Source organism: Pseudoliparis swirei, chromosome 13 (assembly GCF_029220125.1).
Source record: "Pseudoliparis swirei isolate HS2019 ecotype Mariana Trench chromosome 13, NWPU_hadal_v1, whole genome shotgun sequence".
In the NCBI taxonomy this organism is placed as follows: domain Eukaryota; kingdom Metazoa; phylum Chordata; class Actinopteri; order Perciformes; family Liparidae; genus Pseudoliparis; species Pseudoliparis swirei.
In genome coordinates this window covers 666892-691495 of record NC_079400.1, presented here as the reverse complement: position 1 = coordinate 691495, position 24604 = coordinate 666892, and the positions used below count along the sequence as shown (strand labels likewise).

The 24604-nt window shown below is 48.5% G+C and overlaps 1 protein-coding gene across 6 annotated transcripts in view; it reads left to right on the top strand.

Annotated features, from left to right (window-relative positions):
- The first annotated feature begins 5338 nt into the window (after positions 1–5338).
- The window catches only part of rhbdl1 (rhomboid, veinlet-like 1 (Drosophila)), a 33548-nt gene continuing 14282 nt past the window's right edge, over positions 5339–24604 (top strand). Inside the window, exons 1-7 of one of the 6 annotated variants that reach the window (XM_056430502.1) lie at positions 5420–5494; positions 6114–6253; positions 12298–12593; positions 14873–15031; positions 19867–20091; positions 20793–20941; positions 21032–21144. In XM_056430502.1, coding sequence (XP_056286477.1) covers positions 14966–15031; positions 19867–20091; positions 20793–20941; positions 21032–21144 — 553 coding nt within the window. In that variant the 5' untranslated portion in view covers positions 5420–5494; positions 6114–6253; positions 12298–12593; positions 14873–14965. Of the gene's footprint in view, positions 5495–6113; positions 6254–9580; positions 9777–10690; positions 12617–14872; positions 15032–19866; positions 20092–20792; positions 20942–21031; positions 21145–24604 lie in introns of those variants that run through there. The other 5 variants (XM_056430501.1, XM_056430497.1, XM_056430499.1 and 2 more) reach the window with 5 other exon arrangements.

The window sequence follows — 24604 nt, the reverse complement described above, 5'->3', positions numbered from 1 at the left end:
TAAGTGGCTCCTCACAGCAGAACTCCAGGGGAGCGCTTGATTCCTCCACGGTGAGAGCAGCCCGGCTCATGTTGACGCGCTGCGGCACATTAAAACATTAAATAGCCGAGAGTTTTTTTCAGCGTGAGAAATACGATGTGTGGCGGGAGTGCGTGACTTAAGACCGAAATGCGTGAGTCTCACGCTCAATGCGTGACACTTGAGAGCCCTGAGGGTGAGTGGGTTAGTGGGCGAGCAGGGAGTGAACAACGAGGAGCGAGGGAGCGAGGAAGGAGTGAGTGAATTAGTGCCCCCCCCCCCTCCTCCTCCTCGAGGCTCAGGGGAGGAGTAGATGACAGGGTGAGTTGTGCACAAGTGCATTAAAGTGGGAGGGGTCCGTAGAGGAGGGCGGAGGGATGACGACGTGAGCCCAGCGCGTCGTGGATGGAGTGAACGCGCGTGACGAGGAGCGCCACGAGAGCGCGCGGCGCGGAGCTGCACCCCGCAGGTCGCTCCACGGGGGGCCGCATGTCTGCTGCGTGTCTCGCGGGGTCCGTGTGTGTGTTGGCTCTGAGGACAGCAGCCCGTTGTGTTTGTCCCGGTTGTCCGCAGCGATGCGTTCTGCTCTCCGGCCTCTTCCCCGTTTCGGAAGCGTGGCTTAAACAGCCCGGTTAGGCCACGCCCCTTATGGGACAGCCGGCCTGCCCTTTGGGAAGTCATCATCACAGTAATAACACGTCGCTTCATGGCCGGTGCATTGTTGCATGTTTCACAGGAGACTAATAACCAGACATGATGGCTCGTTGTTCAGTGATTGGTTGGATGTCCCTGACGTCATTAGAGGCCTAAACCTGCTGCTGTGTTATCGTTTCTCTGGAGTGGGAGAGTTTATAAGATTAGTTCATGAATGCATTAGTTAATTGACATAAATCCCTGTATTTCATGTGTTTGTGCATTCAGTCCTTCACCACTGCTGCCAGCACGACGTCGAGCTGAACGTTTGAATATTTGGCGTTGCAGCCGAAGTCGGCTTGTAATATCGTTTAACTTCCACGATGCTGAACCCAGTGCTGCTTTACTCATCACAAGTTGGAGGGAGTCGAGTGGGAGGTATGCATGGACGGATTAAGAAACCCCGCCCCCCCCGCAAAAAAACGTTAAAAAAATACCAACAAATGTAAAAAAATTAAATTTAAAATAAATCAAAAAAAATTAAACATTGCTAACAAAACAGTCCGTATGGAACAACGATACCGGAGCTGAGCAGAATTATATGACCATGACATGAATGACTTAAGCCTAGCATATACCGGCTATGGCGCATCGTGTCATATCATCATATCAATACAAAGTTAATAACAGCGACTTCACGCAGAGGCTCTGGCTTAGGGGCCCCCTGAGCTCAGGGGCCCCTGGTGCCGGTAGGCTCGTTCGGTAATCTATCCCTCAGTAGGACTATTGGGGCCCTGTTACTGACATGAATGACTTAAGCCCAGCATATACCGGTTACGGCGCATCGTATCATATCATCATATTCATATCAATACAATGTTAATAACAGCGACGTCACGCGCGGAGGCTCGGTAGGCCCGTTGGTTAATCCATCCCTGGAGGTATGTGTGTGTTTGCAGAAGACGGCGACATCGCCGGAGTGTGTTAGCTGCATCTCAAAATTTATCCGATGCCAGTTCGTAACTTCAGCTGAAAACCTTTTCAAATCCAGTGTGGCGCAAAGCATTCTGGGTAACATCACCCACAATTCCCCGACCGAGGGCCTCGTTGTGCTCCATGTCGGCCGTGGGTCGGTCCCAACGGGCCAACAGGAGCACATTGTGGAGAAGCATTCTTCCTGAGTTTAATCTGAGGCCTGTTTGGTCCTTTTGAAAATCAGAGACGCTCAAATTAAATGTGGGAAGATGGTCTGGAGATGAGATCGTTTATCTTTCTCCTGTTTCAGGGTTTCTTTACACCTTTAGAATTTCATCTCACAAACTCATTTACTAACTTATTCTCTATATGTATTTTATTTCTACACATATGGTTTAGAGTTTATAGCTTTCTAATGAACTGAATATGCTTCCAAATTCAAGTCTCACTCCATCAATCACTCCATAGAACATCCTTCATATCATCATTTGGGATTATGAGAAGTAGAATGTAGATCTGTCACTCTCATTTGGTGTATTGCTATATTTCATGTTGTTGCATAACTTTTCTAACATGGAAACTAAATGTGTTTTCACCTCCTGGTTTCTGCCGCCGTGCTCGTGACGTGGAACTGTTCCCCTCGAGCAAAGGGCTTTCAGTCAAAACTCCAACAAAAACATAACAACATGCTTAATGTCGTTTATCAGCACAAGTGAACAGGAGCCGTGTGTTTTCCTCTCATGAAGTGACCGTCTGTCCTGCATGTCGTCTGTCAGCAGCTGCCAGCCGGACATCGTTGAGTTCAGCTGCCGCCGCTGCAGTCAACTCGCTCTGAACCAACAGCTTAAGGTGTGTGTGTGTGTAGATAGATAGATAGATATATTTATTTGTCGTTTGCCAGAGTACAGGTACAAAAGCATCGAAATTGCAAGAAAGGGTGGATGAAAGATTACAGCATAACATGAGGGAAGAAGGCGAGAAAAAAACACCAACCCCCCGACTATGCCCCGAGAGGGGTACAGTGTGGGAGCATGAAAAAAACACCTTAGCACATAAGCACATACATTTTAGACATGACTTGCAACGAGTAGGAAGGGGGGAGGTAATCCAACAACTGGGTGATCTAAGCCCATCCATTGGGGGCAGAAGGTAACCAGCACCGACAAGCAGCCAGCCGGTCCGGCGCCATCACAGCAGCGCCAGCCACAGCCCCGTCCGGTCACACTGGGGGTAAGAAGCAGGCGAAGGCGTGGGATGGGGGGAGGGGGGTAGTGAATGCAAATCAGTATATTGAAAGTTTGTGTGTGCGTGGTCTGGTATGTCGTCCTCCCCCAGGCCACAACAGACAGAGTTCACAGTCCGCAAGATGGTCGTTGCCATGGAGATAGCCTTGAAAGGTCCTGGAGAAAACAACCACAGGTGTCTGTGGATAGGGGGAAGGGAATGAGAGAGGTTCTCACTTCAGCGATCTTCAGGGGAGTTGTTGTTCCAGTAACGGCCTTGGCCAAGGCCCGTTCTGGTTGAGGGAGCCGAAAGCAGATAAGATTGGGATTGTTTGGTCTTCCAGCAGCTACATCCAATTTGCGCACCTACTATTCCACCACTTTCCTCCCATTTTTCAAATCGATCCAATTTCGTCGGGCAGCCTTAGGGGGCTTTTAACGGCTGTCACCGTTTCCTTAATTTCCGATAAACCAGGGCAACGCCAAATCCAAACAGCAGAAATCCTGTAATCATAGTTTCGAATAGGTAGATGTCATCTACGTGTGTGTGTGTGTGTGTGTGTGTGTGTGTGTGTGTGTGTGTGTGTGTGTGTGTGTGTGTGTGTGTGTGTGTGTGTGTGTGTGTGTGTGTGTGTGTGTGTGTGTGTGTGTGTGTGTGTGTGTGTGTGTGTGTGTGTGTGTGAACAGGTGTCAGAGGCCAACGGCTGCTCAGCCTGATGAAGGCCGTCAGTGTGGCCCTCCCGAATCTCTTTGTGGATGTCTTGGCTCTAACGCCCCCCCCACCCATCTCATTATGTACAACAGGTAACTTGTTCCATCACGTCAGCTGTCAGACCCCCTCAGAGGACAGGCGGTCTGAGAGCACCTGTGGTCCGTCAGTCAGCGGCGATGACTCAGCGTTTCTCCTGAAGATGATGAAGTTATGACGTTGATACGAGTGATGAGACTCAAACCAGGATGCTTCACTTCGCCCTGACCTTCGCCCTGCCTCTTTAATACTTGGTGATGGAGGAGTGACGCATGCTGACGCAACAGCTGCCACTCAACCACATGCATTCTGTGGAGAAGTGTGACATTTATTTTTTTAGACATATTTAAACAACTTTTATGGACACAATGAGAAATTCGGATTTCATGAGCTTCTAATTTCTTTCTTAACTTTGTGTTTTTGCGTGAAAGCTGTGCACAAAAAGTAGTAAACAATGATTTATATAGTTTTTTGATGGTTCTAATGCTCTCTTTATACTTTAATGTACACCATTTCCCAAATGTATGGAGCAGTGAGGAATATGTTGCCCCTCCTACTGCATGTTGGGTACTTCTGATCAGCCGCGTTTACCAACAGAAAGCGGAGCAGCTTTAATACAAAGAATGACTTCTAATTAATTATGTTATTCACTAACATACAGTGAAGACCACTGAGTTATAGATATAGATATATATATATACTCTATTCATCCCCAGTAGCAGCAACCAACAAGGTTACAGAGTTAACATATTCATATTAAATATGAACAAAAAGCACAATAAATACAATAACATTAATTTAATAAAAGAAAATGAAAATGTAAGGTGTGTAATCTCTATAAGCTATGTCCAGTGGAAGTGATGCAAGGGTTACAGATGTTAGCCGATGGATCTGAACAGAGCTGATTCATTATAAAGTATAAACCCCGTTGGCATGAATGTTCTCCTGGATCTGAAGCAGCCTGTCGGAGAACCTGCAGTGGAGAGGGTGGTCCGGGTTCTCCAATACGAGGGTGGTCCGGGTTCTCCAATACGAGGGTGGTCCGGGTTCTCCTATACGAGGGTGGTCTGGGTTCTCCAATACGAGGGTGGTCCGGGTTCTCCTATACGAGGGTGGTCCGGGTTCTCCAATACGAGGGTGGTCCGGGTTCTCCTATACGAGGGTGGTCCGGGTTCTCCAATACGAGGGTGGTCCGGGTTCTCCTATACGAGGGTGGTCCGGGTTCTCCTATACGAGGGTGGTCTCGGTTCACCAATACGAGGGTGGTCCGGGTTCTCCAATACGAGGGTGGTCCGGGTTCTCCAATACGAGGGTGGTCCGGGTTCTCCTATACGAGGGTGGTCCGTGTTCTCCAATACGAGGGTGGTCCGGGTTCTCCAATACGAGGGTGGTCCGGGTTCTCCAATACGAGGGTGGTCCGTGTTCTCCAATACGAGGGTGGTCCGGGTTCTCCAATACGAGGGTGGTCCGGGTTCTCCAATACGAGGGTGGTCCGGGTTCTCCTCTATGGACCATCCTTTCTTCGGTGTCCGCCTCTCCACCTCCTGTTCTGGTTCTGGTCTAGTTCTAGTCCTGTTCTAGTCCTGTTCTAGTCCTGTTCTGGTCCTGTTCTGGTCCTGTTCACAGCCGATGATGGAGCCTCCCTCCCCAGTGAGTCTGTTGGTGTCTCTGGTCTGCGGGTCTTTATTGAATATGCTCTTTATTGAAGTGATGAGTTGTGATTATTTCAGGTGAGCTCTGGTGGGACCTCCCAGCGGGTCGGCACTTCTTTGGCCCGGCGGCTTGTTGTTGCTGCAGTGGGCCAGCAGGGCCTCCCTGTGGGATGCATCTCACCGTCAGACACCAGAGGTCAGCCTCCACTCCTCTCTCCAGGCCCTGGGGCAACGCAGTCAGACAGGTATTATGGATGAGTTGATGTTTTGGAAGCAGACTCCCGTACGAGATGTTGGCTTCCCTTGAATAGAAATCATCACCGTTTTACAGTCATGTTAACGCACCCTTCATTATTTACACTTCTGCCTTGGCGTTCCCTTTCCACTCTTAAATATTTCACCTGTTCAACCTCCTTCCTCTAACTCGCTGCTTCCGTTCCGTCCCCATGGAGATCTTCTGAGTGGAGCCTTTTGGACTAAAACTGTTCATCACTCACCTGATCTTTCATTGTTCTGCCGTTCCTCATCGTGCGTGTGATTCCCTCGGTTGCATAATCACGACTGCCTGGCGACTCCAGTGTGATGCACCATCTATTTCAATTTGATGTTACCGGGTTCCAGACACGTGTCTTCTTAATCTATAAAGTTACGGTCAGGTAGCAGAGTAGTAGAGCACACCTGTGGCGCGCCGGTTGCACAGTGGCTGCACTCTGAGTGCTGATTGCATTTGTAAGACTCGTCTTTATGAGTGTTAACATCTCTTAACTCACCTTCTTGTGGGAGTTCTATCTCAGACTGCAACTCTTCACTCTTCTCTTCTGCAGTTATTATTTATGCATTGCTTCCCATCCCTGTGTTCTTCAGGCTGGAGGATGGCGGGAAGATTTATCATCTTACCCTGGACAGCTTTCCTCCTTCCTTGGACGTCAACTCGGAAACATCCTGATAAACACGTGCGGCTGTTTCCCGTCGGTCCAACAACCCGTTAAAGGAGCGCTCATGAGGTCATTTATTGATATTGATTTCTCTAGCACAACATGCAGCGGGAACGTATCCCGACCGCTTTCAAATGTTCACTCTGTTTCATTGCAGCCATTTGCTAAAATAGAAAAAGCTCATTTTATTTCTCATTAATGTTCACTCAGCACCCCATCTTGACAGATAAAAACTGAAATGTAGACATTTTTGCTAATTTATTAAAAAAGATAAACTGAAATATTCATTTCTGTTTTTTCTGAATATTTCAGTTTTTCTTTTTTAATAAATTTGTAAAACATTCTACATTTCTGTTTTTTTCTGTCAAGATGGGGTGCTGAGTGAACATTAGTGAGAAATAAAATGAACTTTTTTTTATTTGAGCAAATGGCTGCAATGAAACTGAATATGTAAGGGTCTGAATACTTTCCGTTCCCTGTGTATTCCTTTGGCTGAGTTTACGCTTCAGTAAAGTATACAATCACATATTTTATTGAAGCAAAAGGCCAGTCTGTGACTAAATGTGTGAGATATTGTGTTCTTAATAGTATAAGTCTCCGAACAACAAAAACACCCAAGATGATCTCGTGACAGAGCATTCCACACATTCAAAAGTAAAACATCTCTTATCCTCCTTTACTTATTCTCATATCTTAGCTCCTGTGCATTTTCTTTAAAAACTAAATATATTCCCTGAAAAGAAAACTTGAGACAACCCAAATAAATCATGCTTATATAACTTGTTTTTCTCAACCAGCAGACTTGTTAGGTGGATATACCTGGCAATGGAACACAGGTAATTCCTCCTCAGCACCAGCTCCATCACAGGGATAAGGTGTCAGCTCTTAATTAACAAGCAGAGTGTTTAAAGTATACCTGCTGGGAGATATTATTAAAGTTGAGATATTATTAAAGTTGCATACAAATTATTATCTGTCATTATAAAATGTTGCCTCTTACAAGATATGGATTTAATAGCACAGTATCTGTTGGGAGGTTAACAAATCTAGACTTAGACCGTCTAGTTTTTAACTTTGATTAAGTACGATAGTTACCAGTTTAAAAAAAAGAATTTACAGTAAAGCAAATGTGACAGCGACTCTTAAAACACCTCCGAGCCATCAGAATGTACGAGCAACAGCCATTAAATCCTGGTGGAAAGTTTAGTGTGCAACCCATCCTCTAGAGTCTAGACTATAAAGAGGAGCTTGTTGTGCACATAAACACATCCCTACAGTTTGCATCCATGCAGGATGTTTTAATCACATGAGGCGACTCCTGTATCGATGAGCCCTCGTGCTAAACACCTGGTCAAGCCGGTGTATAATGAAGACTGAACTCACTTTAAAGGGCACGTATAGCGCCGCTTCACTTACTGAAACACAACTAACCGCACACATACACTTCGAGATGAACGCCTGCCTTATGGAGCTGGAGCTCATTAAGCTGGAAGAGTGCAGATCGGGGGTCTAATGAATGACTTTCCTGCCCCATGACGGACCGCGTTCCCCTCTCAGAAGCTGTGGGCCGTGTTCTGTCTGCTGGTCTCCGGCCTCGTGAAAGAGGAGCGAGCTGCCGAGTCCGTCTGCACCCAGCAGGCTGAAGGCAACATGAAGGCTCTTCAGTGGGCCGCTTGTCACCAGAGGCGTATCTCGCTCCTGCTGTCGTGTGCATGATGGCATCTGGTATCAGTTTAATGGAGACAAGGACGCTGGGTGCTGGTGTGAGCCGCCATGGGGCCGCGAGCCGATTGGCTTCTGATGCATGAAACTGGACATGTGTGCATTTTCATTTGTGAGTAATTCCACTATTGTGTGGTTGAATAGGGCTGTATTCATATTTCTTTCTCACGCAGCCCGGCGGTGTCGTGCTGGTGCTACCTGAGCGTCCCTCTTGGTGCCTGGGTGTTGCTTCTTTAGAGGTGTTCTGCTTTATTTTCTCACTGCACTGGATTCTTTTCTTTAGTTCATGCTTTAGTCTATCGTTTTGTGAGGGGAGTCGTGAGGTTACCAAGGCAACTGTTGCATCCAGTTTCACTTCCTTTTCGCTGCTCTTTCAGTCGTCTCACTTATGGCAGTTTGCAAATTCTTATAATTAGATTGATCTTATTCAAGCCACTGTAGCAGTCACCCGTGGCTCAGCCTCAACACGAGCTCATGAAGCACAAGACGAGTCGGAAGGACTCCTTCCACAGACGTGAGACGGATTTGTGCAGAAGGAAAACACCTTCTGGAGGGGATTCCAGTGAAATCCGACACAACACTTGCCTGCAGCCCACATGAGCAGGAGCAAGGTCCCTATAGCCGTTCCTACATCCTCAGCCTCTTGCTCGGCTCCCTCTTCATCGTGCATCAGATCAACATCACAGCCCTTTCTCTCTTGACTTGTTGTGAAGTATTGGGTTGAGGACCGTGGCCTTGTGTTATTGTTTAGAGGTCTTCATTTGAGCTCGTTGGAGCGTCTACGTTGTGTTTGTGTGTTGGGCCGTTAGCTTGATGGTGCAGCGCTATCGGGCCGGTTATAATTAGCACCGAGATGTAAAGCAGCCGGTCGTTGTCTTTGGGGACCAGCAGTGTCGTTGACTTCACGGTTCATATTGGCTCTGTGCCGTTCATCTCCTTTAAAGTAACACATGGTCTGGATTTCACCAGATGCCTGTGTCTCATCGAGCTGTTGTCTTGTTTACAGTGTGTGGGTCTGTGTGTGTGTGTGGAGAGGGGGGGGGGGGGGGGGGGTCTGTGCCTGTCGTAAGCACAAAGCCGCAGTGGAGCCCATCCCCTGAGACGCCTGGCTTGGAGTGAAGAGAGGAGCCGCAGCCCATGGCCACTCCCTCCTCTTTTCCAATTGGAAGAGAGAGGCCACCTCCCTCCCCTGCCTCATTGGTATGCAGCAGCGCAGTGTGTGTGTGTGTGTGTGTGTGTGTGTGTGTGTGTGTGAGAGGAGAGAGAGAGCGAGGTAGCAGTCAGTGTGATGGGATAGAGGAGAGCGAACGAGAGCTGCTGGATCTGCCTGTCGTTCTGGGTTCTGGGTTTCCTGGTTGTCTGGTTCTTCCCGCCGCGCCGCCACAGAGTCACGGCCCATCTGCAGCTCCGACAGCAACACGGAGCCGCACTGCACGGCTCTGACTCAGCAGCACGGAGACACGCCAAGGACAGGGCTCACCGGGCTGCCTCCATCACCAAGGGGGGGGCAGCAGCTACGAAGGGGCCTGGCGGTAGGATCTGGGCATCAGCTGCTCCCTCCACCACCTTCCTTAGCGCCGCGCTCCTCCCTATGCCCTTGTCCTCGGCGGCTCCTCTCACCTCCCTGGCCAGTGTATGGAGAGAAGCTCCCTGGTTCAGCTCATACAAGAGCAGGTAAGCGAGTGAGCAGGCAGCGGCGGAGGTTTCTATGGTTACGGGCTGCCGGCCACCTCGTCGTCTCTCCAGGGATTGAGACGTGGAGGCCGCGATGAGAGCTGATGTTGAGATTGATAGCGCGGGCAGAATGAGAGCTTGAGGCAACAAGACGGACGCAAGCATCATGGAGCCATGTGGGCCCCGAGGATGTGAGGTCAGATCATGGGGGGGGGGCATGGGTATGATGGATGGATGGATTCATTGGAGCATTCTCCATTTGAGGGATGACACAAATCATTAGTGGTCCATTACAACTGCTGCATTGGCATGTGTGTGTGTGTGTGTGCGTGTGTTTCCTTGTGTATTTTCATGTTTCTTTCTGTCGACCACATCACCATCGTATCATCTCGTATCATCTCCGGGTCACCAGAACCAAAAATTGCACGATTTTTTCCTCCATTGTCTTCATTCCAAGGGGTCGAGCAACGAGGCGGTCCTGAGGACCAGGTCGTGCTTTCTTCTAGACGATAATCTGTTATTTGTTGTTACACATTCCTTTCAGCCCTGCTGTTGAGACACGGTGCTTCTGCTCATATTCAGGCCATTGAAAACATTTTGCTTGACATCTGGAGTCCTCTAAACCCAAACAGCTGCTTTGACTGTCCAGTCAGGGGATTGAGTTCAGGTTTAGTCCGTCTCCAGAATGAACAGGCCGGTATGGAGGAAAGCAATATCTAAAGTGTGGCCAGCTCATTTTCAGTCTTGCGTTTAATGCAATCTTGCACTCTGTCTGGTGTCTTTGATCAATGGGGGCTGATTGACAGAGAGGTCGGCCAATCGGTGTGTCCGCCCGGGAGGAATCAATTACCTGCTGCTGGGTGAGGCTTCACGAGTGGCCCATCAGCAGCACATTGATCCACACGCTCGGCAGCATTTAGGGAGGTGTGTGTGTGTGTGTGTGTGTGTGTGTGTGTGTGTGTGTGTGTGTGTGTGTGTGTGTGTGTGTGTGTGTGTGTGTGTGTGTGTGTGTGTGTGTGTGTGTGTGTGTAATAAGTGGAGGGAGCCCGTGGTGGCGAGTGATGCGGTGGCCACCCTGTGGGTCATGTTCTGTGTAAACACTCCAGCGATCACAACTCTTCAGACCTCAGCGGAACACGAGACCAGTCCCTCCACGCTGTCAACGCCTGCTGGTTGTATTGGTTGTGGGGCTCTCTGCCTGCAGCAGTGTGGTCAGAGAGTCACTGTGGTTCCTTTGACGATCAGGTCGAGACCAGACCCCTCACTGGATGACGAACATCCTTTCCCACCTTGAGGAATCCATGCGCAGGCCTTCGATTTGGAAACTTTAATTAAACTACAACGTGTGCTGCCGGTCTGAACTTTGGGCAATTTGTGCTCATCTTTATCCGGAAAAAAAAGATTTAGCTGAGTATGCCACTTTTTTTATTTTTGGGGAGTTCTGTCCACCAGATTTAAATCGTCCCATTGGAGACCACAGAGTCCGGCCTCGAAGCAAACCCTAAGAGCACCTGGAGGTCAAGTGCTCTGCTTGAGGGCCTCTTAGATTCATCCAAAAGCAAAACATTATTCAGTCACTGCTTAGTATTTCAGTTATCTAGGGTGTTAAACCTGCAGCATCACATTTTCTTTATAGACATTGAGATTTAAGCTCCCGCTGCTCGACATTTACACAAACTTCAGTTTTTAGGATGTTTTGCTCCAAAAGAAAATGGGGCGTGCTTAATGTATCCGTGCACTGCAGGTATAAAGCAGAGGGGGTTTACAGGCTGGTCTAATACACACACACACACACACACACACACATGCTGCAGGGGGACAGAAGGAGAACAGGAGCAACACCAGTGAGTTTCTTGTTATTAATCTTTGTCTGCAGGAGGTTGAGCTCAGGCTATTCGTGGCCCATGCAGGCTCACATATGCTCATCATCAGCACGCAGTTCCTCTGATACTCGTTCTGTTGCAGCACTAAGGACACCACGATTGGTAAATGTCTCTCCATGCGTCATTCAGTTTTTATTTGGCGTATTTATACATCTCCCAAAAGGACTTTGGGCTCTACATATTTAGACATATTTATGCCAAGTAGAGAATAAGGCTACATCCCCTTTCCTCCTCCTCTGATTGACAGTCGCTGTGTTTGCAGACGCCTCTGTGTGTGTCTGGATGTCAGGACATGTCGTTGGATGGTTGTTTGCATCAAGGGAAATCCTCTAGATGTCTCTTTACAGTCGTCCACTGGAGGGGCAGTGGATCTCATGGCCTCCCATTGCACAGCCACAGGGGTCACATGTGAGCGTGGTGACGGTTCAGGAGGGCGGACGTACATTGTGATCGTTACAGAGTGGGTGGCCCAGTTGGTGAACACCAGTCAGAGACCATCACCAGGTTCACCAGGCGGCTCCCTCTGCAAAGCACAGCCTGATCCAGCGTCGTGCTCCGGGCCGCAGGGTCAGGTAGTGAGGACCACCTGGTGGAAGGGATCAGTTGATGTTGCTCATTCATCAACCTTTCAAGCATTTTGAAATCAAATAATTAATGGAGTTAAAAAATCTTAAAAACAAGGTTGAAAATCACACATAGCAAAATACTTTCATTTATAAATCTCAAATAATTGTTTTTTATAGAGTCCGATACAAGAAATTAAATTTGCAATATTTATATAAACAATCAGATATAAAAAATGTTGCCAATTAATTTTGTGCAACTACAATGTAGCTCCCGTAAGATGACCTCCTCCCAGAAGGAAAGCAGGAAGAGACTCGGGCCGCGGCGACATCGTGCGCTCGCTGATAGGGGGAAGCATGCCGAGCGTAACCACGGGGATCCGAGCATCTCCTCTGCCTCATGATGACAGCCCTCCAGCCGAGGGCCTCGTCCTGTGAGTCACGTCTCCCTAACATGAGCTTCAGCCCGATGACCAGAGGTCCTCCATGGCGGCTCTGGGTCGCCACCCGGCTGGACGTCCATGTTGAGCCCTGAGGAACAGACTGACGGGCTGGGCTCAGTCTGAGGTAACAGAGGCCCGGGGTCAACGGTGAGATCCTTCACCTGCAGTCAGCATTCTACTCCTCTTCCTCATGTCTCTCTCTGACCAACACCTCCACCTTCCATCCATAATCTCTCGCCCTGCCTCACTCAACCCTGCTTTTGTTTTATTACCGCCTGATTCTCATCTCATTGGTCTCCTCCCATCCATCTGTTTTCTAGTTTTCCTTCCGCTCTTTATCCTTTTCCTTTGTCATCTCTTTCTCTCCCCCATTTGTGTCTTTCGTCTGCCTCTAGAACGGCAAATATGTCAAGGGAAGGAGGGAAATGGGGGGGAATGCAAGAAAGGGAGGAAACACGGGCGACTGGTAACCATGGCAACGTATGCAGTTTGTCAAAGTATCACCCTCACAGTGTTGGATCGCTTCAATAACCGCTTTCCTCTCAGCGCCCAACACTCACTCCTCTGAGTGAACCTCGTCTCCTCTGAGTGAACCTCGTCTCCTCTGAGTGAACCTCGTCTCCTCTGAGTGAACCTCGTCTCCTCTCAGTGAACCTCGTCTCCTCTGAGTGAACCTCGTCTCCTCTCAGTGAACCTCGTCTCCTCTGAGTGAACCTCGTCTCCTCTCAGTGAACCTCGTCTCCTCTCAGTGAACCTCGTCTCCTCTGAGTGAACCTCGTCTCCTCTCAGTGAACCTCGTCTCCTCTCAGTGAACCTCGTCTCCTCTCAGTGAACCTCGTCTCCTCTGAGTGAACCTCATCTCAGACGTGCCGTGGAGTGTCACCTTCCAGGACAGACGAGCCGGCTGCTGAGGGCAGACGCAGTAACAGGCAGTGGGAGGTCGTGTCTCAGTTCTTCTCGTCTCTCTCTTCCTCCTCCTCCTCCTCCTCCTCCTCCTGTTCCCTCAACCTATATTCATTGTACATTTATTTTATTTCATCCATCGATCTCCTCTCACGTCACCGCCTGTGTGTGAACACACCGCCATGGAACACACGTTAAGGGATTATCTCAAAATAGAGCTGGGCCTGTTTTCTTTTTCAACCGGGTGAATTTGTGCTCGTTGAACACCGCTCGACTCAGGAGGGTTGAGATTATACTCAGATGTGTGAGGGGCACGGACCCAGAGGACGGATGGTGTCATCGGTCTCAGGGGAAACAATGGATGTGTGGAGAGAATCTTGGTTTTTACAGGTTCTGCTGTCGAGTCATGTTGGTGTCAGGAATGTGGAATATGAACGCTTCACGAGGCAAGAGTCAGAAACCACCGGCTCCTCCTCAGGGGAACACGAGGAATCACATTCATTCGGATTTAAAGTTGCTCTTGTTCAACACACACACACACACAGACACACACACAGACACTCACACACTCACAGACAGACACACACAGACACACACTCACAGACACACACACACATGCAGCATCAGAACCAGACGTCTACAAGTCCATTTAACTCTGAGGGATTTTAGTTTTTGAAGAAACTGCAGGTCGCAACCTCCAAGCCACGCCCACCATACGAGATACGAGTGTATCTCCCTCGTTGCTCCCACCATCAACAACAACATCAACAACATCAACAACAACACCATAAACCCCATCATCAGCCACCCCTCTGTGCTCTGACTGCTCTGTGATGAGGGGTCACATCTCTCTCCCTGAGGTCACATCTCTCTCCTTGAGGTCACATCTCTCTCCCTGAGGTCACATCTCTCTCCTTGAGGTCACATCTCTCTCCCTGAGGTCACATCTCTCTCCTTGAGGTCACATCTCTCTCCCTGAGGTCACATCTCTCTCCTTGAGGTCACATCTCTCTCCCTGAGGTCACATCTCTCTCCTTGAGGTCACATCTCTCTCCTTGAGGTCACATCTCTCTCCTTGAGGTCACATCTCTCTCCCTGAGGTCACATCTCTCTCCCTGAGGTCACATCTCTCCTTGAGGTCACATCTCTCTCCTTGAGGTCACATCTCTCTCCCTGAGGTCACATCTCTCTCCCTGAGGTCACATCTCTCTCCTTGAGGTCACATCTCTCTCCTTGAGGTCACATCTCTCTCCCTGAGGTCACATCTCTCTCCCTGAGGTCACATCTCTCTCCTTGAGGTCACATCTCTCTCCCTGAGGTCACATCTCTCTCCCTGAGGTCACATCCCTCTCCTGGAGGCAGCAGCTCCATGAACTCTGGAGTCTGAGTCGTTCCTTCAGTCTGTAGCTCCATTGTTCTTCCTGAGTCTTGTTTATTATGTCTCTAGCTGATGCATCGATGTTCTCCAAAGGTGTGATGGTGGTTCTGTTGTTCTTCCAGCTGGACCCAGACAACACCGGCTTCATCGCAGTGGAGAACTTCAGCCGCCTGGTGCAGCACCATGAGCTGCAGCTGGACCCGTCCAAGCTGGACATGCTGCTGGCGCTGGTCCACAGCAACGAGGACGGACAGGTGTGCTACCAGGAGCTCCTCGAGCTGGTGAGAGGAGACCGCCACGCAGACACAGACACACACTACAGACACACATAGTACAGACACAGACACACATAGTACAGACACACATAGTACAGACACACACAGTACGGACACAGACACACATAGTACAGACACACATAGTACAGACACACATAGTACGGACACAGAGGGATTTAAGGGCCTGCAGTACAGACGCACACTCCGACATGCGCCCCGGTTCAGGACGGTTTCACGGTGGATCCACGGAGCCGTATCGCTCCGCGGTGCCGGACATCGAGCCAGCGTTCGGGTCGCCGTCCTGCAGAGAGGATCAACCTGCTGTTCGTGGTCTGTGGTCCAGACACTGAACCTCGGGTCCACAGAATCAAAAATCATGACTCATAAATCCAAACACAAGTCATATATTAAACAGTGAAACGGCAAAATGCCTGAAGACATCTGTTTTATGTTCTATGTCCTGACGTGTGAACCGTCTGTGACCCTCATATCCTCTTGGGATGCCTCGTTCAGAGGCAACGTCTTTTGCCTCTGCTTTGACTCGGTCCTTTATGATGTACCTCTTCTTGATCTTCATCCCCTCTTCTTCACCTATGTGTGTTTAAAATGGTTTATGAGAACTCTTATACGTCTGTAGTGACAGACTGACTCTCCCCGAACACGTCAGCGACCACCTTCTGCTCGCAGCAGCGGGATTCATTAAATGCAGTTCCTGGCATATCTTCACTCCCTCTCGCTCACTTCTCCTCTATTGCTTTCTCTCTCTGCTTATTTGTCTCTTTCTTTTTGATCTCCCTCTCTCTTGTGTTGTGCCACCTCTGGTTTGTAATGAGGGCCACACAAAGATCACATTTGAAGCGTGTGTTGAGGTGCAGCCTCTTTACGCCGCCCCCTCTCTGGGATGTGCACATATCTTCCTCCCCATTCTTTCAGTGCATCTCATCTTAACCCCTTTTTCTTTTTTACTGCCTCCTCTAAACCCCCAGATCTCATTTCCTTCTCTTTCAATCTACATAGCATATGTTGAGGTGAAAGATTAAACACGAAAGGGGGCCCTCATGTTGGGGCTTTAAGGTGACGACTCTGTGGATGGACTGAACCTGAAGCGCTGTGCATTCCTCTGGGTGAAACACGGATTGGTTTCTGTAAGCTGACCCGATGCTGTCACGCAGCAGCTGTGTTCATGAAGAAGTGTCACGTGTAATTTAGCTAATGTTCCACGAAGATCCAAAATGGCTGCCATGTTTTAATTTGATGGCTCGAGGGTGTATTGTAGAGATTAGGATTATCTTTGATTTTAAATCTGTTAAAACGTTTCCGCTCCTCCAAAGACATCGGGTTAGATTCATGCTTCATTGAGTTTGGCTGGATGAGTCTTTTGTCACATTTGAAGTAGTATTGTAAGATAGAAATCCCTTAACTTCAGTTCCAGCCGCATGTGAGAGACACTCTGTAGTTTATATACAGTTTTAAAAAAGTGTTAGGTCATTTGAAGTGTCATGAAATTCCCACAATGCATCTGTCTCCAGGGATGCTACAGCAACATCACACCAAACTCCAGCGAAGGCTTCCTTTCTGTTTTAGATGGATTGCTGACTGAAAGTGATGCGCTCTGCTTCAGTCCGGAGTGACGGTTTGTTTGAGTTTCAGCACCTAAATGAGGCCGAGGCTGCAGAGGGGGAAGAGGCGGAGCCTCACCTCAAAAGGGGTTGGGCAAGAAAGAAGCTGAGTATGTGGGTCAGGGTAGAATCAGAGAGGCTGAGATCCACATGACTTAGATTCCACACACACACACACACACACACACACACACACACACACACACACACACACACACACAGAGACAGAGAGAGAGACACAGAGAGAGACTTTCTAATCTTAACAATAAATGATTAATCACGTGTGTCAACCAACGTGAGTGAAAGATGGCCACAAACATAGACTGAGCAAAATGAATATATATTTATCTGATTCTTTAAAAATAAATAACTGTAGTGCAGATGCCCGAATGGCCTTTAAAGCATGTTTTTTTTAAATTGTTATTACTAATTAGTATTGAGCTGCTGCATTGACCTCATGAATCCATCAAGGACCATGTGACTACAGCTGAGAGCAGCAGGTACAGGAGGCAGCATGCAGCCACTGAGAGGGATTCGTGCTGACATACGCACACACGCACACACGCACACACACATGCACACACACACACACATACGCACACACACACACACGCACATACGCACACACACACACATACACACACACACGCATACGCACACACACACACATATGCACACACGCACACACACATGCATACGCACACACACACATACACACACGCACACACACATACACACACACACACACATACGCACACACACACGCACTCTCTCTGTCAGTCTGGCCCGTTCAGCGGTCCCTGAAGGGGAATACTATCGTTATCTTTGTGCTTTCAGCATCAGTTATTCCCTGGCAGACGTTGCCTCGTCAGGGAAACATCCATTCCCGATGCACAGGTCAGAGGTCAAAATCCAGGTGGAGAGGCGGCGCCAGGTGCTGTCACCGAGCCAAACGCAGTTAAATAAACTCAGAGAAAAGAGACGGGATTCCAAGAAGAAAGCCAACTGAGGAAAACAACACATTATATTTACGTCCTTTACCCTCTCTCTATTCCACCTCCTTTTTCTATTGTGAGGATATTTCAAATGAGGAAGGAGAAGTCTCATCTCAATGTCCGTTAGTGGCACACGGATCTGAGGATCCAGCTCCCGCAGGCAGGCGTCTCATCTTCCCGTCTTCAATTCTCACGTCCCTCTTCTTCTCTTCTTTTTCACTCCCTGCCTCAAGTATCGTACAATATCATTTTCCAGGCCTTCCTAGTAAATCAGCATCCCTCCATCCGCGGGAGCGCCAGCAGCCCTGCTCCACATGGCTCTGGTTCTCATCGTCCAGCAGGTCCTGCTCCACATGGCTCTGGTTCTCATCGTCCAGCAGGTCCTGCTCCACATGGCTCTGGTTCTCATCGTCCAGCAGCCCTGCTCCACATGGCTCTGGTTCTCATCGTCCAGCAGGTCCTGCTCCACATGGCTCTGGTTCTCATCGTCCAGCAGCCCTGCTCCACATGGCTCTGGTTCTCATCGTCCAGCAGGTCCTGCTCCACATGGCTCTGGTTCTCATCGTCCAGCAGGTCCTGCTCCACATGGCTCTGGTTCTCATCGTCCAGCAGGTCCTGCTCCACATGGCTCTGGTTCTCATCGTCCAGCAGGTCCTGCTCCACATGGCTCTGGTTCTCATCGTCCAGCAGGTCCTGCTCCACATGGCTCTGGTTCTCATCGTCCAGCAGGTCCTGCTCCACATGGCTCTGGTTCTCATCGTCCAGCAGGTCCTGCTCCACATGGCTCTGGTTCTCATCGTCCAGCAGGTCCTGCTCCACATGGCTCTGGTTCTCATCGTCCAGCAGGTCCTGCTCCACATGGCTCTGGTTCTCATCGTCCAGCAGGTCCTGCTCCCTCTCTCCACTCGTCATGATGACCCGCTGTTACCACAAGACATAGGCCGCTCTGTTTGTGGAGCAGTCTGTTCATCACTTCTTTGTTTATTTATACTGCCTTTGTCCTCCAGAATCCTGCAGGCCCCCTCTGGAGGGCAACACGTCATATGAGGCGACCGTGTTGTCTACGGTTACTATTATTACAAACCTATACACGAGCTCTCGTGGATTATTCTGTCACCATGCGCCATACACCGCTGCCCACATACGCCCTTTTTTCTGCTCCAGTGTATTTCCCGAACAGAAAAAAAATCTTAAAGTGTGGCATCACATTGTCGGACATATTTTAGTTGAAGGATGATTAAGCCAGTTGTCCTCGAAGGAGCTTTTGCTGTAGCCACACAGGAGACTTCAGGCGTCTGCCACCGAGGATCAGCCTTGAAGTGAACTTGAAGCACAGTGAGCGATCCCCGCTGGAGGTCCTGCTGGTTCAGTGTTTCAGTGGCAACTCTGGTGGAAAAGACCCTCTGAGCTGTGAGTTAGACAGATCAGCTGTCAACATGAGGACAGCTTCATCCTCGTACTCTATACGAACTGATCAAGAGTTGTTACAGCTGCTGCAGAGCTCCTGCTCACCAAGAACACCTGGAGTCCGTGACAACATGACACACACACACACACACACACACACACACAAACACACACACACTTTCCATGGAATAGTCCCTCTTGACAAAAATGTGCTTTTCAAAGGCAAAATCCCCCCGACGTCTCTTTTGTTATGACGTCTCAGCTTTGCTGCTAAGATGCAGTATATGGGAAAAAGGTCGGTTGAATAAAATGTCCACTGTTCTACTTTTTTAAAGATCTAGAAATACGCTTATTTGCTTTCTTACTCCGGGTTAGAAGATTGAGACATATCTGTCTGTGAAGCATCGGGCTACGGCTGTCTGAAGGTCATACTCCACCTCTGACGCTCACTAAATGTCACATGTTATCTGAACAAAAGTCAAAGCATAACAAATAAATAAATGAATAGATGGCTGGTGGTAGACACAGTGGTATTGACCTTCTCATCAAACCCTCAGCGAGAAAGGAAATAGGCACATTTTTGCAAAATGTTTTCCTTTTAAATAATTTGTTTTATATTGAAATCATAATGTCATGAATAAAATGAAAATATGTCTTGGTAGAAGTAAGTAGACAGATGTCCATCCGTTTTATTTGTAAAAGCATTTCTATCAAGTTTCCTTTGAATGGAAACCGTCGCCCACAGGAAACTCCACGAGCTCCTGAGAACATATCCTAATATATATATATATATATCTCTAAACGACAGATGTTTCCTCAGATGAGCAGTAAGCGCTCCAGCAGCTTCCGACGGGCCATTGCAAATGGCCGCCGCACGCTGCAGAGGGAGATCCTGCTGGACGAGACGGGCCTGGGTCTGTACAAACGCTTTGTCCGCTACGTGGCTTACGAGATCCTGCCCTGCGAGACGGACCGGCGCTGGTACTTCCACCAGAACCGCCTGTGTCCCCCACCTGTCTTCATCGCCGTGGTCACCATCGTCCAGGTGAGGTCCTCCACATGTCGGCCAGGGAACACAGACGACTCCCCCAACAAGTGCTGCAACATGTCCCTGTGCTGCTGACCCACAGCCCTCAGAGTTCTGCCTCTGATCTCAGGCCTTCACTGTGAGCTGCGGGCCGGGTGGTGCATTTAAGCCCTCTGGCACAGGCAAGGGTCTTTCTTTGTCTTTCTTTTGAACACTGATGTTGGGACTTGGAAACCAGGTTCTTAAGAACCGGGGCCATCACAGTGACATTGGATGTTCACTTATGTTCATTTGTTAAAAAAAAAAAAAACCTGACATAGAAGTCCTCACAGACAACTGTTAAATGTTTAAGGATTAAACGACAAATAACATACAATTTCTTCACAAAACTTCCTAATTTCCCCTGAAATCATCGTAATCCACGGGAAAGAAAGCCACGTGCTCTTCTGGCCTCCAGTGATGACAACGAGGTCGTGATTCTAACGTTCACATTAGTTTGAATTCACAGAGACGACGAGTCATTATTCCATGAAAGGAAATGAATGGAATTGAACCCGATGAGCTTTTCTTTCTTTTCTTCATCGTCTCCACGAGTCTCATAAGATTCAGCCGAGGGATCCAGAAAGAGAAGAGCCCGTCATGCGTCTTTCCAAAGCACAATGGCCTTTCCTCTCGCACTGCAGTCCCAGACTGACCGTGTGGCGCCGTCTGTATTGCAGATCATCGTGTTCATGTGCTACGGCATCATGCTCAACAAGTGGGTGCTGCAGACCTACCAGCCCGACTTCATGAAGAGCCCCCTGGTCTACCACCCGGGCCACCGGGCGCAAGTGTGGCGCTTCTTCAGCTACATGTTCATGCACGTCGGGTACGTGCACGCCTGAGGCCGACGCGCTGCCGGAGGACACGTGATGAGACGCTGTGGTGTGAACGTTCTCCTCCTGCGCTCCGTCCTCAGGTTGGAGCAGCTGGGCTTCAACGCGTTGCTGCAGCTGATGATCGGTGTTCCTTTGGAGATGGTCCACGGCATCTTACGCATAAGTCTGCTCTACATGGCAGGAGTGCTGGCCGGTGAGTGTCTTTTTAAAATCAGTGTTTCTTCTCTGTTGAGCCTCGTGGCAAGAAAACCAGCCCTCTGATTGGCCGGTGAGGAGTTCCTTTAAAACACTGTTGTACCCATTAGTCATTTAGACAGAAAGGGAGTAAAATACTGAAGTTACCTTTTTAAGAGCTTGTATTGGACCTCATATTTGCTGTGCAAAAAACAAAAATTACTTTGAGCAAGTAATTACTTTCCTCTCCTCCAGTGAGCCTGACGTTGTTTGCATCTTGTCCTCGAGCCGAGGGGCCTGTTCCATGGTTCTGATAAGGCCCAGCTGGTGGTCCAGACCTCTGAACCAACCGGTCTCCAGACTAACTGAGCGGAGTGATGCCTGGTGCCCAGAGGCCGGCAGCACTCACCTCATGAACCTTCATCCTCCTTCAAGCCGGTGGAGGATTTACATCCAGCTGATGTGTTGAGTCACTGCTGTTAAAGCTGCTCATGCGATAGAAGTCACATCAACACTGCTCAAAAACCTGTTCCCCTTTCATCCTCACTGGAAACCAGGCATGTCTTTAAGCTCTCGCGAACCATTATCTGATTACTGTGGAGAGCAATAACAATAATTCATCTCCAGTTTTATCGGTTCATTTTCACTGAGGTGAATTTAGGAACACAACATGATGACTGAATTCCTCCGAAACGATGAGCGACCTGAAGCAGCATCATAATAATCATAATAGTTGGTGGATTGAGTGGACATTGGAGCAATGTGGTGAAGGTTTGATCATCTCACTGAGGTCTTTATGCTGAAGACGATCAGACTAAATCAGTCTCTTGAGGGAAGGTTTTCATTCGTGTTTGTCAGACGGTGTTTACATGTACGCGTTTGTACACCTTGGATTTTGCACAGGTCATGTGACGTAGTACTGAAAACAAAGTGTGACTCCATGTTGTCTCTGGGTGCTGACGGAGGAACATTCTGTCGTTACTCCTTTCAGACCGGGTCCTCTCCGCTCGGACGTCGTGTTTAGTCACAAATCCAGACGAGAGGAATGTAAAGCGTTGAGTCGTATTCAACCGGTCAGCAGAGACCAGCAGCTCCTATCTCTGTTCTCTCCTCTGCTCTCCTTCCTTCGAGCCTCACGCTCCTCCAGCCTCCTCGTGTGCTTCAGGATCTCAAACACACGGGTGCTCTCGTGGCCATGTGAGCCCCGGCTGCGTACGGCTCTGACACCGTGTGGACCGATCCACATCCTCCAGCAGCATCTCATTACGGCGTCTGCGTGTGTGCTGGTGTGTCGGTGTGTGTGCGAACAATAAACAATGCCAAAAATCATAGCATTCAATGTGCAATGTTGGTCCCCAGATGTTTTTTAGAAAAACAAATGCATACATAGTAGAATAAAAAGTGCAATAAAACTGCTATAATATATATATGCAGACATCAAATAAAAAATAAGGAAGAAGATTTTAAAAATCCCCTGTCCCCGCACTATATACCTGATTATTGTATCTATAATTAATATATAATATTGGAGATTATTTCAATTCAGATTTTAAATCATCCAAATGATGAAGCCCGTGGGAGCGTGGTTGTTCTGGGTGGATTCCAGGAGGAGAGTGAAAGTATCTGAGGAAGCAGCTCGACTACAAATAAGAAAACTCTCAGATTCTTATCTGGACAGAGGTGGAAAATAATCATTGTTTCCTTTTGATGCTTGAGACACTTCCTAGTTACGGCTGCAACTGAGGATCAGTTTCATTATGGAGGAATTGTTTTTTGTCTGGGAAATCTTTTTTAAATGATCACACCTACTCATAGCCCAAGGAGCGGGTCTTATTATTTCGACCAACACAAAGTCCAAAAGCCAAAGATCTTCAGCTTAACATGATCTCTGATGACACGCTGCACATCCTCTCACTTAAAAAGCTAGAAGCAGAGACAGGGTTTTTTCACAATGTTTGCTTCTAAAATGTCTGAAATGATGAATTGATTATAAGCATATAGGTGATGATCTACTTTACTACTTAAGTTATTATAATACTCCCTCCACCACTATCCCTGGGTAAATAAAACATCACACGGTTTCACCGAGAACCTGGAGAACCTGTCGCCTGGCTGACCTATAGAGCCGAGTCTATGGTCTGAATTATGCAGGAGTGTGTTCTCCCCCTCGTGTGCAGGAGCCTGAATGCACCGGTTACCGTCATCAGCTGACGAGCCCGAGCTCTCCTCATGGCGGTCCTCAGCCCAGAGAGGGAAGAGGCATATGCCCGATGTTGTTTGTGGCCTGTTGGGGAATTGTAATGGAAATGTGATTAATGGCTGCATGTCAGTACAGCCTCATTGTTGCAAGCGAAGGGATGTTGTCATTACTTAAAGGCGCCATCCCAAGTTACATGTTCACTCCTCCTGCGTTGTTCTCAGGGAGGACGGCGGCGGCCATGAGGCGTCCCCGTGGGTCCTGGTGGCCACATGGGGGATTCTATGTCCGCTCAAGCTAATGAAAGCTCATTCTGTCTCTGAATGACTGGACGGATTATTTGTTGCCTGGTACACGACCATCTCCACGTTCCTGCTATACAACTGACTGGGGCTTCTTCTTTTCTTAAAGACGCACTGCACATATTTATGCAGGTAAATGTAATGACATGCCCGTGAACAAGACACGCGCTCCATCCTCCATCGTTGCTGATGTTGGATGTTTGATGTTGGATGTTTGGTCGAAGCACACAAGCTGCAAGTATGTCTATTTTACGGAAAACCCAAAAGCCTAAAAAATACAGATTTCCACAAGATTAAAATCAATAAATGAAATGAAGTCATGGAAACAATATAGCTTGACTACATGGTGACAGATTGGCTTCATATGTTTGATTCACTGTTGCTTCTGGATTATTTGTCCTCTTCTCATTTGCTTTTGTGATGAAGAAGGAAGATTATAAATAAATACACCATGAGTGTACAGAATCCTTTTTGAAGTTTCTCTCTCTGAGCAGACGTTTGGATTTTTTTGGGAATGGGAGTTTACGTTGCAGCAAAGTTCTGTCGGATACGTCGACGCTGCTCAGTGAGGGCGGAATGGAGAGAGGAAGCATCGTCACACACATCAGCCGCTCCCTCCCCGACGCTGCTGTCCAGATATCGACCGGCTCTGACTCGAGGTGAACCTGTGGCGGTTTGTGGACAGCGGGAGGCCTTTCTTTTGTTTCTGGACGTTGGAGCTGTGTATTTGTCATTGTGTTGCTGTTGCTGCCTGAATACCAGTTATCACTCGTTGGCTCTCTGAAGGCCGTGGGGGCGTGTGTTGTTGCTGTGAGGAGCAGCATCCTCAGGAGACTCAGACTTCTGTCCCTCTAGCCGACCCCGATGCTGCGTACAGAGCCTGGTCCGGTGGCTCTGATTTACTCCCCTGGAGCACTGAGGAGGAGGCAGGGTGACCTTGGTGTGTTGCAGAGGCTGCCAGCGTGATTATGGTAATCCCC